Source organism: Bufo gargarizans, chromosome 2 (genome assembly GCF_014858855.1).
Source record: "Bufo gargarizans isolate SCDJY-AF-19 chromosome 2, ASM1485885v1, whole genome shotgun sequence".
Classification (NCBI taxonomy): Eukaryota; Metazoa; Chordata; class Amphibia; order Anura; family Bufonidae; genus Bufo; species Bufo gargarizans.
In genome coordinates, this window is record NC_058081.1 from 243,986,838 (window position 1) to 244,002,612 (window position 15,775).

Genomic DNA, 15,775 nt, shown 5'->3' on the forward strand with positions numbered 1-15,775 from the left:
TCAAATTGGTGTGAATATGGTCTTGGGGATGTCAAGTAGCTGCCTGCCTGTACAGAGATACACAGCTCCGAGCATGAAAAGCACTGAGCATAAAATACACTGGCGCTCGAGTTCGACACATCGCGGATCGGGTTGACAGATTACTGGGAGGGGCTGGAGAAGATCCAGCGGTCATGGTCCATATCGGAACCAATGACAAAGTTAGAGGTAGGTGGAGCGTCCTAAAAAAAATGATTTTAGGGATTTAGGTCAAAAGCTTAGGGCAAGGACCTCAAAAGGTAGTATTTTCCGAAATACTGCCTGTACCACGGGCCACACAAGAAAGGCAGCAGGAGATTAGGGAGATTAACAAGTGGCTCAAGAACTGTGTAGGAAGAAGGGGTTTGGGTTCCTGGAGAACTGGGCCGACTTGTCTATCGGCTACAGGCTCTATCGTAGGGACGGGCTGCACCTCAATGGGGAAGGGGCAGCTGTGCTGGGGAGAAAGAGGGCTAGAAGGTTGGAGGAGTGTTTAAACTAGGGACTGGGGGGGGGAGGGAAATTACATTATAGGAGGGGAAGATAGTGCAGATAGAGACCGGGGCAAGGTAGCGGGACTGGGGGAGGAATGGAAGGAGGGACTAGAACAGTTCAGAAGGAAAGGTGTAGGGTAAAAAAATATACATAAACCTCTCAAATGTATGTATACTAATGCCAGAAGCCTGACTAATAAAACTGGGGAGCTGGAATTAGTGATGTGTGAGGAGAACTATGACATAGTGGGAATAACTGAGGCATGGCTGGATGATAGCTATGACTGGGCAGTTATTGTACAAGGTTACAGTCTGTTTAGAAAGGATCGTCAAAACCAGAGAGGGGGAGTTGCCTTTATGTAAAGTCTGGTCTAAAGCCCAGAGTCCGTGAAGATATAAGTGAGGGACATGAACATGTGGAGTCACTGTGGGTAGAGATACATGGAGCTAAAAACAATAATAAATTACTAATAGGAGTTTACTATAAACCACCTAATATACCAGAGTCCACAGAAAATCTACTACTAAACGAGATAGACGAGGCGGCAAATCATAATGAGGTGGTTATTATAGGGGACTTCAACTACCCAGATAGACTGGGAAACTGAAACTTGTATATCTCATAAAGGAAACAGGTTCTTGGCAATAACCAAAGACAATTACCTCTCCCAACTGGTTCAGGACCCGACTAGAGGGACGGCCATACTGGACTTAGTATTAACCAATAGGCCTGACAGAACAACAGATGTGCAGGTTGGGGGACACCTGGGAAATAGTGACCATAAAGTAATAACCTTACAATTATTCAAAAGGGAGGAACAAAAATACCAAATTTCAAAAAAGTTAAATTTAGCCAACTAATAGAGGCCATAGGCCTAACGAACTGGGACAAAGTCCTCAAAAATAAAAACACAGCCACAAAATGGGATATGTTTAAAAGCATCCTAAAATCTCATTGTGAGAGGTACATACCGTATGGGAATAAAAGGCTAAGGAACAAAAAGAAACCAATGTGGATAAACAGAACTGTAAAGAAAGCAATAAATGACAAAAATAAAGCTTTTAAATCACTAAAACAGGAGGGTAGTGAGGATGTAGGGGTGGGCGATATGGCCTAAAATCTATATAGCGATATAATTTTAAGCATGTGCGATATATATCGCAATATATTGTTTTCTATATTTGGGGGAGGGGTTAAACATATTTTTTTTTACTTTTTATTTAATAACTATTAGCCCCCTTAAGGGCTAGAACCCTTGTCATATTCACCCTAATAGATCTCGATTAGGGTGAATAGGACTTTACACGCTCCCAGCTGCCCTGTGCACACAGCAGCAGGGAGCCGACTATGGCAGCCAGCCTCTCATGTGCCCCCCAGCCTCTCCCTCTTTTCAGCCCCCTCTGGTAACTCAAACCTCCCCCTCCCTCCCCAGTTTTAATCATTGGTGGCAGTGGCCACAGGGTCCCCCTCCCGCCACCCCATCATTGGTGGCAGTGGGCAGTGCGCCCAACCCCCCCAAGGTCTACAGCCTGGGAGAAGGAGACACCCAGGAGAACAAGGGCAGACTCTTCCCAGTTGAGCCGAAAATCTGAAGATACCGGAGCCTATACCGGGAGAATGGAGCGGCGCCCAGGGATAATAGTAAGTGCGGGGAGATCCCTGGGCGCCGCTCTCCATGTCTGTATACTTAGTTTAGATTTTTTTATTGTAATGAAAGGTCCTCTTTAAGGCTACTTTCACACTTGCTGCAGAGTGATCCAGCAAGCAGTTCCGTCGCCGGAACTGCCTGCCGAATCCGGCAAAACGTATGCCAACTGATGGCATTTGTAAGACTGATCAGGACCCTGATCAGTCTTAAAAATGGCTGATCAGTGAGAAAAATGCATTGAAATGCCGGATCAGTCTTTCCGGTGTCATCCAGCAAAACTGATCCGGCATTTATTTTTTTCACCTTATTTCTGGATCTGGCATTCCGGTATTTTGAATAATACATTCCTATGGGAAAAAAATGCCAGATCCGGCATTCAGGCAAGACTTCAGTTTTTTTGGCGGGAGATAAAAAAGTAGCATGCTGCGGTTTTATCTTTTGCCTAGTCAAAATGACTGAACTGAAGACATCCTTTTCCAGCATTGAGCCCTTTTGACGGAACTTTGTGCCGGAAAAGAAAAACGCTAGTGTGAAAGTACCCTAACACTGACATGGAAAAGGACCTAGGAATTTTAGTGAACAGCAAACTAAGCTGTAGAAACCAGTGTCAGACAGCTGCTGCCAAGGCCAATAAGATAATGGGCTGCATCAAAAGGGGCATAGATGCCCGTGATACGAACATATTCCTACCACTTTACAAATCGCTAGTCAGACCACACATGGAGTACTGTGTACAGTTCTGGGCTCCTGTGAACAAGGCAGACATAGCAGAGCTGGAGAGGGTCCAGAGGAGGGCAACTAAAGTAATAACTGGAATGGGGCAACTACAGTACCCTGAAGATCATCAACATTAGGGTTATTCACTTTAGTGAAAAGACGACTGAGGGCAGATCTAATTAATATGTATAAATATATCAGGGGTCAGTACAGAGATCTATCCCATCATCTATTTATCCCCAGGACTGTGACTGTGACGAGGGGACATCATCTGCGTCTGGTTTGTACACAAACATAGAAAAGGATTCTTTACGGTAAGAGCAGTGAGACTATGGAACTCTCTGCCTGAGGAGGTGGTGATGGTGAGCACAATAAAGGAATTCTAGAGGGGCCTGGATGTATTTCTGGAGTGTAATAATATTACAGGCTATAGCTACTAGAGAGGGGTCGTTGATCCAGGGGGTTATTCTGATTGCCTGATTAGAGTCGGGAAGGAATTTTGTACCTCAGTTTTTTTTTTTTACCTTCCTCTGGATCAACTTGCAGGATAACAGGCCGAACTGGATGGACAAATGTCTTTTTTCAGCCTTATGTACTATGTTACTATTTTTAGTATATGTAAATAAATAAAAATGCCTAAAGTTAAAAGCAGAATGTTTCTGCATATTGAATTTGCTAGAACTTTTACAGTACTCACGTCACTAGGCAAACATCAAATATGACGGTAGATCAGAAATGTAATAAATACATATAGCACTTTACAACATGGTAAAAATGGCAGGAAAATGGTTTGCTCGATTGCACTCCCAGCAAGACACATCCGCAGTAACGGGTCAGGCACTAGAACAACTAGGAAGAGAAGAGAGATGAAGGCATTTCCCAGAAGCAGGTTGATTTATTTCTACACTCTACAAAGAGCGCGTCCACCACATTTCCAGTACCCATAGTGACCTCTGAAGTTACAGCACCGCGCAGTGCCTCATAGTGATGCACATCATCCATGTGCTTTCCGCATCCGTATGTCTGTTCCTGCAAGATGTGAACCACGGACCCATTGAAGTCAATGAGTCTGCAAAAAAAAAATAGTGGACGGCACACGGACAGCAACCACGTCTACGTCCTTGCACTGCATCCTCTGGCAATAAGAAGCTACAAGCAGGAAGGGTTTGCCTGTAGATTCCTGTTCTCCACTGATCTCTACTAAATTTTTACCGCCGCTGTGTTCTCTTTTGCTGCAAAAGACAGAATGGGATGCTGGGAGTGATCGCCTGGTTCCATTAATTCATTAGTAGATGTAAGGTCTTGGCTGCTGAATGCCTACAGGGATGATGAAGACATATCTTTAGACATATCTTTCAGTTGCCATGACAACAGTTTCGTCCACCCTTGATTACATAGTCAGTCGTGACAACGGACACAGTACGTGTTGCCTTTTCTCCACTTTTACCAATCATTAAGTGATAACTACTTGAAACACTTGATAGTCAGTTTTTACTATCAATGACCTATTACTGCCTTCTCTTCAGCTGAGGCAGCGCTCGTGTGAGCGCTGCCTTTTCTGATCTGTTTATCTGCTCGCCACAGCAACTGAAGTGGTGAGCAGGTGTAATTACAAGTATGGAGTCCCCATTCACTTCTATGGGATGGTTCTGTAGGATCCACTTGGACAGAGCCGTCCTATTAAAGCAAATGGGGACGCCATACTTGTAATTACACCTGCTCACCACTGCAGTTCCTGTGGTGAGCAGATAAAAAGAGCAGAGAAGGCGGCTCTCGTATGAGCGCCACCTTCTCTTTAGACAGCTGATCGGCAAAAAGCAGACAACCCCTTTAAAGTCCTTTCACAAGGACTGATGATCTGGCAGATTATAACTGACCTATATAAAAAGTGTTAGCAAACATCCGATAAACGAGCAAACACTAATTTATCGGGTGATCATGTTGTTCTGGCGGCACAAAAAAATCATTGTTCCTAAGGAACAGACTTTACTGTTTAAACAACGATCTGCTACGCAGGATCAATTATTTCCTATGGGGACAGACAATGGTTGTAGCGATCACTGATGTCCATACAGTGGAGGTGATTGCAGCACGTACATGCAGCTCTCATCTCTGCTGATGATCAGGCAGTTATCGAGTGCGTCTGTTTCGTTCCAAATCATCCATCCATGTAAAAAGACCCCCGTTCAATCAATATTGAAGACCATTATAAGTCCACCTATCACAAATATAACAGAAGTACAAAAATGAAACAAAAGGGTATATTCAAACATAGCGGTTGCATCACAAAGGGTGAAATCTGGGCTAAAAATCTGCACAATTGACAAGTTGCGCATTTTTAAATCCACATCACAGGTCAATGTCCGCAATGAAAATTTCTGCACAGTGTGTATGAGATTTTGAAAAACTCATTTACTTAGCTGGTACTGTATTACACTGCAGACTATCCACCTGAAAAGCTGCCTGCAATTTGCACCGTGTGCATGTGACCTAAAAACCCATGTGTTGTGTACAAGGTTTCCAATATAGAGATGACCCTATCCTATAATATTTCTAGCTATTGGTATATTAAAGGGCTTGTCCAGGATTAGAAAAACATGGCGGCTTTCTATCAAAAACGTCATCGCCCCTGTCAATATTTTGAGTCTGGTGTTGCAGCTCAGTTGGATTGGCGTTAAAAGGGTTGCAGCTTTATTCTGTCCGCGATGGGAGCGAAACCAAACTGAATGTTTTGTGCCCATTGACAATGAATGGGAACAAAACTGAAGTGTTTTCTTCCACTATTGAGATCCTATGACGGATCTCAATAGTGGAATTGAAAACGTTAATGTGAAAGTAGCCCAAGCGTGAACCCTCCTATGTCCACCTATAGGAACTAGATCCAGAATGGGCATAAGCCTGGTGATCTGGATCCAGGCATAGAAAGGCTGGAGAGGCAGCGCTCTCCATTCACTTCTATGGTAGACAGCCAAGCTAAGTGTGCTCCTGTAAAAGTGAAATAGGAAAGCCACACACATACGGCCACCTCTCCATTCATTCTCCACCTATGCAGTGGCATGTGTCGGAGGTACATGTCATTTTGTTCTAAATGTGCGCAATTTTCAGTTCTCTGAATGCAGCCAGCAATGTAAACAATGGATGCTTTCACTGTGGTTCCCATCACTACATCAGGAGACGTGCAAATATCTGCACAGCAAATGTAATGATGTTTTCACACATAATTTTAGAGGTGCTTTTCTCGGAGCGTTTTTGTTAATTAGGTGACAAAAAAAAAAAAACTGCTGAAAAATCTCCATTAAAAACTAGCAAAATCTGTGGGTGAAAAAAATAAAATAAACTTCTTGCGCTTATTCTGTACCAGTGAAAAAGAAATGCCGTAGCCAAATTCCTGTGTGTTTGGAGCCTAATGAATATAAAATAGAATGCTTTCTAAACTTAACCCTTTCTACCCCAGGGGTTTTTTTGTTTGTTTTTTGCGTTTTGCGCTCCCTGCCTTCCCAGAGCCATAACTTTTTTTTTGTCTGTTCTCACAGCCATAAGAGAGCTTGTTTTTTGCAGCACGAGTTGTACTTTCCCACTTCATCATATGCATTATTAAATGGTGGCGTTGAAAAATTTTTATTTACGACGTTCAATGTGCGATAAAACTGACCAGTTATTTTTATTCTAAAGGTCAGTACGAATCCGGCGATACCTTATATGTATAGTTTTTCTTGCATTTGATAGTGAGAAAAAAATTAAAGTGAGAAAATAAAAAATAAATAAATAAATAAATAAAAATAAATTGTCACCATATTTTGACCCCATACCTTTTTTTGTAAGTATGTGTACAGAGGTTTATCAGGGCTCATTTTCTGCAGGGCGATCTGAACTTTTCATTGATACCATTCTGGGGTCTGTTTGAGCACTTTTTATAAAAAAAATGTTAGGAAATGAAGCGACCAAAAAAGCCATTTTGACCCTTTTTCCCATTTTGCTATTTGCTGTATGGGGAATATATTTTTATACTATGGGCGTTTTCGTACATCACGACACCCATGATGTGTATTTTTTTATTTCTTTTATTTTTATTTTGGAAAAAGGGGGGTGATTTGAATTTATGTTTTTTTTTATTTATTTATTTATTTACACTTTTTTATACTTCCCATAGGGAACTATAACAATCAATCATCTGATTTGCACTTGGATTGGAATCTATGATGATTTTACTACTTTTCTATGGAGCCCTAATACAGGCAAGGGCTCTATAGGAAATACTATGCAGCAGCCTCCTGTCATTCACAAAGACAGCGGCTGCTGCACACACGCTCCTGCTCCTCAGATCGCCACACGGGGGAGCTGGAGCACCACTGAAAACGCGGCTTTCAGTTTTCAGCGCTCTCAGATAGCGTGGTCAGGATTGACCATGGCATCTGAGGGGTTAAATGTCCGCAATCGGCATTACTGGCAGTTGCAGACATGAGCCGCAGGTGTCTGCTATAAGAAGCAAGCGGCCACTTGCGGCTTTGGCGCCCGCAGCGCCCAGGAGTAGGCGCCATCTTTAACCCCTTAAGGACCAGGCTCATTTTCACCTTAAGGACCAGGCCATTTTTTGCAAATCTGACCAGTGTCACTTTAAGTGCTGATAACTTTAAAACGCTTTTACTTATACAGGCCATTCTGAGATAGTTTTTTCGTCACATATTGTACTTCATGACACTGGTAAAATAAAGTCCAAAAAATTTATTTTTTTGCATAATAAAATACCTAATTTACCAAAAATTTGGAAAAATTAGCAAATTTCAAAGTTTCAGTTTCTCTACTTCTGTAATACATAGTAATACCCCCAAAAATTGTGATGACTTAACATTCCCCATATGTCTACTTCATGTTTGAATTATTTTGGGAATGATATTTTATTTTTTGGGGATGTTACAAGGCTTAGAAGTTTAGAAGCAAATCTTGAAATTTTTCAGAAATTTACAAAAACCCAATTTTTAGGGACCACTACAGCTCTGAAGTCACTTTGCGAGGCTTACATAATAGAAACCGCCCAAAAATGACCCCATTCTATAAACTACACCCCTCAAGGTATTCAAAACTGATTTTACAAACTTCGTTAACCCTTTAGGTGTTGCACAAGAGTTATTGGCAAATGGGGATGAAATTTGAGAATTTCATTTTTTTGCCTAATTTTCCATTTTAACCCATTTTTTCCACTAACAAAGCAAGGGTTAACAGCCAAACAAGACTGTATCTTTATTGCCCTGACTCTGCCGTTTACAGAAACACCCCATATGTGGCTGTAGACCGCTGTACGGGCACACAGCGGGGCGTAGAGTGAAAGGTGCGCCGTATGGTTTTTGGAAGCCAGATTTTGCTGGACAGTTTTTTTGACACCATGTCCCATTTGAAGCCCCCCTGATGCACCCCTAGAGTAGAAACTCCATAAAAGTGACCCCATCTAAGAAACTACACCCCTCAAGGTATTCAAAACTGATTTTACAAACTTTGTTAACCCTTTAGGTGTTGCACAAGATTTAATGGAAAATAGAGATACAATTTCAAAATTTCACTTTTTTGGCAGATTTGTCATTTTAATATTTGTTTTCCAGTTACAAAGCAAGGGTTAACAGCCAAACAAAACTCATTATTTATGGCCCTGATTCTGTAGTTTACAGAAACACCCCATATGTGGTCGTAAACCACTGTACGGGCACACGGCAGGGCGCAGAAGGAAAGGAATGCCATACGGTTTTTGGAAGGCAGATTTTGCTGGACTGGTTTTTTGACACCATGTCCCATTTGAAGCCCCCCTGATGCACCCCTAGAGTAGAAACTCCAAAAAAGTGACCCCATTTTAGAAAGTACGGAATAGGGTGGCAGTATTGTTGGTACTAGTTCAGGGTAGATATGATTTTTGGTTGCTCTATATTACACTTTTTGTGCGGCAAGGTAACAAGAAATAGCTTTTTTGGCACGTTTTTTTTTTGTTATTTACAACATTCATCTGACAGGTTAGATCATGTGGTAATTTTATAGCGCAGGTTGTCACGGACGCAGCGATACCTAATATGTATACAATTTTTTTTTATTTATGTAAGTTTTATACAATAACTTCATTTTTAAAACCAAAAAATTGTTTAGTGTCTCCATAGTCTGAGAGCCATAGTTTTTTCAGTTTTTGGGCGATTATCTTGAGTAGGGTCTAATTTTTTGCGGGATGAGATGACAGTTTGATTGGCACTATTTTGGGGTGCATATGACTTTTTGATCGCTTGCTATTACACTTTTTGTGACGTAAGATGGTTTTTTTTTTTTTTTTTTTTTTTTTTTACGGTGGTCACCTGAGGGGTTAGGTCATGTGATATTTATATAGAGCCGGTCGATACGGACGCGGCAATACCTAATATGTATACTTTATTTTTTATTTATGTAGGTTTTACACAATGATTTTATTTTTGAAACAAAAAAAATGATGTTTTAGTGTTTCCATAGTCTAAGAGCCATAGTTTTTTCAGTTTTTGGGCGATTATCTTGAGTAGGGTCTCATTTTTTGCGGGATGAGATGACGGTTTGATTGGTACTATTTTGGCGTACATGCAACTTTTTTGATCACTTTTATTACCTTTTTTGGGAAATAAGGTGGGCAAAATTTCAATTTTATCATAGTTTTTGTTTTTTTATTTTTATGGCGTTCACTGTGCGGGGAAAGTAACATGGCCGTTTTATAGATCAGGTCGTTACGGACGCGGCGATACCTAATATGTGTAGTTTATTTTTTTTTTTTTAATTTTTATTCAGTGATAAATGTTTTTTTTTTTATCTTAACTTTTTTCACTTATTCTTTTTATTTTTTGACCCAGACCCACTTGGTTCATGAAGATCCAGTGGGTCTGATGTCTGTAAAATACAGTACAGAACCTATATAGGTTTCTGTACTGTATTTTACTTACACTGAACAGATCTATGCTTTCAGCACAGATCTGTTCAGCACCATGGACAGCAGGACGCCTGAGCAGGCGTCCTGTTGCCATGGGAACCTTCCCCGTCTGCTCAGTTATGGTCAGAACTTCGCAGACGGGGAAGGGTGAGGACGGGGCTTCGGGGGGCTCTCTCCCTCTCCATCGGGGGGCTGCAAAGGCACAGCAGCCCCCCGATCGGAGAGGGAGGGAGCTCCCTCTTACTGTTAACCTTTTCCATACAGCGGTCCGTACGGACCGCTGTATGGAAAGGGTTAAACGGCTGACATCGCATCAACGATGTCAGCCGTTTATACCAGGGTGCCAGCAATGTGCTGGCACCCTGGTATACCCACTGTACACCAACGATTACGCAATAGGAGGCGGGCGGGGGATCGCGATCCCGCCTGCCGCACCGCCCGCCTCCCGCAACGCCCCCACCGCCTGCGACACCCCCCCTGCACCACCCGCCGCCATCAAATCATGCAGGGGTGCAGGGGGGGGTGTACTATATTGATTTTAGGCACTCTAAAGTTTCTGATCCCCAGAAACTGCAAAAAGCGCAGCAAACCGCAGGTCTGAATTGACCTACGGTTTTCTGCGATCGTCGATGCGGGGGGGTCAAATGACCCCCCCCTGCATTGTTACAGGATGCCGGCTGAATGATTTCAGCCGGCATCCCGTTCCGATTAACCCCCGCGGCGCCGGCATCGCTATTTAAAGCCATGACGTACCGGTACGTCATGTGTCCTTAAGGACTCGGGAAACATGCCGTACCGGTACGTCGTGTGTCCTTAAGGGGTTAAAGATGTACCATTACGGCGCTGGTCAGAAGGAGTTAAAGGGGTTGTCCATCTTATTTTAAAAGCTCCCCAAAGCCCCTAAGACCCCTTTCACATGAGCGAGTTTTCCGCGCGGATGCGATGCATGATGTAAACGCATAGCACCCGCACTGAATCCTGACCCATTTATTTCAATGGGTCTGTGTACATGAGTGTTTTTTCATGCATCAATTCTGCGTTGCGTGAAAAAACGCAGCATGTTCTATATTCTGCATTTTTGACACAACCCTGGCCCCATAGAAGTGAATGGGGGTTCAGCAAAAAACGCATTGCATCCGGAAGTGCCAATGCAATGCGTTTTGACTTATGGTTGCCAAGAGATGTTGTTCTTAAACCTTCAGTTTTTTATCATGTGTGGGAAAAACCATCAAAACGCATTGAAACCGCGCCTGATAAAAAACGGAAAAACTGAACGCAATTGCAGACAAAACTGACTGAACTTGCTTGCAAAATGGTGCGAGTTTCACTGAACGCATCCTGAGCCAATCTGGCTCGTGTGAAAGGGGCCTAAATGTGGTAAAATAATAAAAGATAGTCTAATCACCACTTTGTTCCCCGCTGTTTACAGCACTGCAGCTCCAGTCCTCCATAGTGAATGGCTGCAGTGGTCACATCCTGTATACGGCTACTTTACTGCTGCAGGCAGAGGGAAGATCAAAGCAACAGCCCTTGGAAAGGCAGAGGATTAAAGGGCTTTTCCGAGCGTTTAATAATGATGACCTATCCACAATTGCTATCCAATGAATGGCGTGCTGATTGTTAATCTTCAAGGAGGCCGTGGCACTCGGAGGAGCACTGCGGCCTGTTCAAAGACTTGACTGACGAGGTTTCCAGATATCGGACCCCCACCGATCACATAACTATGACCTATCCAGAGGACAGTTCATCAGCATAAGGCCTTATACAGACGACTGTAGAAGGTCCATGCCCCTATTGCAGCCTGCAAACAGCGGATCCGCAATATAGGGGCACCAGCTGTGTGCGCACCATATCACAGATGCTGACACTAACTTGACTGGGTCTGCAATCTGGAAGATATGGTGCGGTACAGAAAGAAGGCAAGGATCGGAAGCCCACAGAAGCACTATTTTGCAGTGCGGATCACGGACCCCATTTAAGTGAATGAGTCAGTGTCCGCAGATGGCGGGCATACGGCCTGTGCCCATGCACTGCGGACCACAGCACGGATATCACATGTTAGTGTGCATGAGGCCTTAGTCTCTCTCCAGTATAGACTAGTGGAAAAAGTCATGGCAGCCCCAATTAAAACCTCCATTATTTATGGCCAGCTATGCGGTCCACAGAAACAGCACGGTGGGCAAATGGTTGCGTGCTTGAACCAGTCACCTCCAAAAACCATCCCAAGCCGGCAGCAGTACCTGAGAGTAGCCAGCAGCGTGTTTGTAACGATCATTTTCTTCCTGCAGGCAGTAAAACCAATCTTTAATCCCCTAACCACGCCCCTTTGCTGTGATTGACAGCACTTATGCATGACAGTTTGCCAAACTGCCGGCTGTCAGTCACAGCGAAGGGGGCGTGGTTACCGTGACTCGAAGCAAGGGGGCCGCTGCCCCTGTGACTTCAAGCCTGACTAGAGAAGCGCGCCGGCAGGGGATTAAAGATCGGTTTTACAGCTTTTGCTTCATCTGCCTGCAGGAAGAAAATGATCGTTACAAACACGCTGCTGGCTACTCTCAGGTACTGCTGCCGGCTTGGGATGGTTTTTGGTGGTGACAGGTTCCCTTTGAAGACTTGGAAAAACCCTATAAGCGGCGAGGACAACCTCTTCAGGCCTCATGCACACTAGCGTAGCATGTCCTTGTCTGTATTGCAGTCCGCAAACAGAGGGTGCGCAATCTACGGGCAACGGTCATGTGTGGACGACGTATCACGGCTGCAGACTCATTGACTTGAATAGGTCTGCAATCCAGAAGATACGGTGCGGTGTGGAACGGAGGCACGGATGGGAAGCCCATGGCTGCACTACGGAGCGCTTCCGTGGGTTTCCTGTCCGTGCTTCCGCGTCACAAAAAAAGTAGCGCGGACTGCCGGATGAGGATCATGGACCCCATTCAAATGATTTGTGGTTCGCAGCATGGGTACAGACACTGTGAGGCCTTAGTCTCTCTCTAGTATAGACTAGTGGGAAAAATGTAATATATACTTGTCCGTGGACATCGTCTTGGCAGCTCCTATGAAAACACCCATCATTCATGGCCAGCTACATTCAGAATCAGGGTCTATTCACACGTCCGTTGTTTCTTTCCTGATCTGTTCCGTTTTTTGCTGAACAGATCTGGACCCATTCATTTTCAATGGGTCCTGAAAAAAAATCTGACATTGTGCTGTCCGATTTTTTTCAGGACCCATTGAAAATGAATGGGTACAGATCTGGTCCAGATCTGTTCAGCAAAAAACAGAACAGATCAGGAAAGAAACAACGGACGTGTGAATGGACCCTCAATGGGAGGCAATCTAGAATTGAAATACGATTCAGAACCCAAAATGATATTTTTAGGAGTACGGAACTTCTGGAATTATAATCATGCCGGCAATATCAGATTTGTGCTGCCGGTGAATGCCAATTTTGAGTAAAACTTTTAGGGTCAACAAGTATTGCAGCATGTGTGTGATAGAAGAGGCAATATTGGCGTACTGAGATGAAGCATCTGATCAGGCTGAGGAATGTCTCGGCAGGAGAAGATTTATCACGTACGTGCTGAGGTGGGCTGGCAGGGACTTCTGCACCTATGCCAACGGCCAGATATAAGCTACCCAGGCACTCTGTAATGGCACTCCCTGCATTTTCTATAAGGATTCTTCAGTTCAGCCTCTGACAGACAGAGGCTGCAGCCAAGACAGTCAGCGACTACACAACGGATAACAATCACGTACAAATCCCCATACCTGGACTAGAGCAATCCTCATTTCTCACTGACAAGCACGACACAAATCAATACTGCTTATTCCTGCCAACGTCAGGTAGGTGCCCATCATCAGCAAGCCCCTGGCAAGGTACCTTTCTGAAGAGGACGACTTCTCGGAGTTAACTGACATCAGCAGCTCAATCTTCTACTTGGTTTCTCGAAAAATCTGAAAATATTCCCCACCAGGATTATCTGCTGTGTCTTGACTTGCACAAAAGATCCGTGTAACCCGGAGCCGGGCTGTAATCCTGAAGGCCAATGAAATCGGCGGCGCCGGTAGATAGAACATGTAAAAAAATAAATAAAATTAAAAAAAAAAACAAAAAAAAAAACACAACAGAAACGGGAAGGCAATTCACTGGTGCCTTTCAGAAAAAGAAAGCTCCAGAGGCATCAGGCCTGGCTGAACTGTACACATGACTGTTTATGAAAGCAGGAAGTACCATTCCTTTCAAGCACAGGGGTGTTCCCAAGCACAGAATGAAAGGGCTGTGCTGCGAGATGTGCTTGTGAGCAGGGGACATGTCAGCTCCCCCTCCTCGCCTCTTCTTCCAAATGCTATTTGGAGAAGAATCAGTCCAGTCCCAGAAAGCAAATCTCCTTGATGGAGGTTATCGGACGTCGACTCCTCCATGGACGGCTTTATCTGCTCTTTCACATGTAGATGTCACAGCAGCCCTGCGTTCTGTGGTCCTCGCTTCCCAGATTTCCTGTGACCACCCCTCACACCATCACAGTGCTCAGAGCCCAGCCCAGCTTACATGTTGTCAGGCAGCACTGGGCTGCCCAGCCTGTAAGGGAGCACACTCACCGGGCACGCTGTGCACCAGTCATCATCAGCACTAAAAACCTCAAGGTTACCTCAAAGAAGCAGCAAAGCTTCCATGTTACAGTGTAGCACATCCCTCACAATGTAATGACAGGGACTAATTCACAGCACACTGCCGGAGAAGCTTTCAGATGGCGTCCTTATACACACAAAAGCGCTACAATAACCACATGCTTTTTTTTTTTATGGTCATCTGCATCTTTTTGCAGCTTTTCCTGTGGTCTTTATTCCAGGTGTTTGTTTTTATCAAACAGTATGCTTGTCCTCTAGTTTTTTTCTTCATGCCATTTTTCCCCTATAGAGAAGGCGATGTGAAAACGCCAGGCCAAGTTCACGCTTCCGTTATTTGGTCAGGTATTGTGAGCCAAAACCAGGTGCGGGTTAAAACACACAGAACAGGAGCAGATCTTTCCAATATACCTGATCTCTGTGTAGGCTTCACCACTGGTTTTGGCTCACAATAGGGCCTCTTGCACACTACCATGTGTTCCCAGTGGCCGGATTGCGGCCCGTATACGGTGGGTCCACAATACACGGGACACCAGACGCGTGCATTCCGCATCACGGATGCGGACCCATTCACTTGAATTCACATTCACAATGGGTCTGCAAATCCGGAGATGCAGAATGGTGCGGAACGGAAGCACGGAATGGAAACACACGGAAGCACTACGGAGTGCATCCATAGGGTTTCGTCCCATACTTCCGTTTCTGCAAAAAGATAGAGCATGTCCTATCTTTTTGCGGAACGCGGCCCTATTAAAGTGAATGGGTCAGCGATCCGCTGCGGCTGCCCCATGGTCGGTGTTCGTGCATTGCGGGTCGCAGCACGCTCACAGAGGCCTAAGAATGGGTCATCAATCTCAGGAGCTTGGATATTACCTTTAACTTTACCATATTGGAAAATGGCAAAAAATAAAATAAAAATTGTGGGGTGATACTACAAAAAAACCCACAGTTCCGTTAATTTTTTGGGGGTTTTGATATTAAATCATTTATTATGCACTAAAAATTACATCCTTAGGCCTCCTGCACACGAACAGGAAGCCTTACACTGCGGATCAGTACGACACCAAATTTGTATAGATTGTAATGTTTTAATTCTTAAAAAAAAAAATATATATATATATTATATTTTCTTTGAATTGCTATTATCTGACACCATTTTTATTTTATTTATTTCTGCCTACAGAGCTGTTTGAGAGCTTGTTTTTTTGACGGGGTGAACTGTAGTTTTTATTGGTACTGTTTTGGGGTACATACGCCTTTTTGATCTTTTTTTTTTCGATTACAAGCCAACTAAAAATTGTGAATCATGGATTTTTTTTATGTTACGGCATTTATCATGCAAAGTAAAT

General features: G+C 43.8%; 1 protein-coding gene across 6 annotated transcripts in view; it reads right to left on the reverse strand.

The window, feature by feature from the left end:
- The window catches only part of SRPK2 (SRSF protein kinase 2), a 142,274-nt gene that overhangs the window by 86,076 nt on the left and 40,423 nt on the right, over positions 1-15,775 (reverse strand). The window contains exon 1 of one of the 6 annotated variants that reach the window (XM_044280172.1): positions 13,681-14,279. The exons of the other annotated variants lie outside the window; for them this stretch is intronic. Within the exon in view, the coding sequence (XP_044136107.1) occupies positions 13,681-13,718 (38 nt within the window). The 5' untranslated portion in view covers positions 13,719-14,279. Of the gene's footprint in view, positions 1-13,680; positions 14,280-15,775 lie in introns of those variants that run through there. 6 annotated transcript variants of the gene reach the window in all.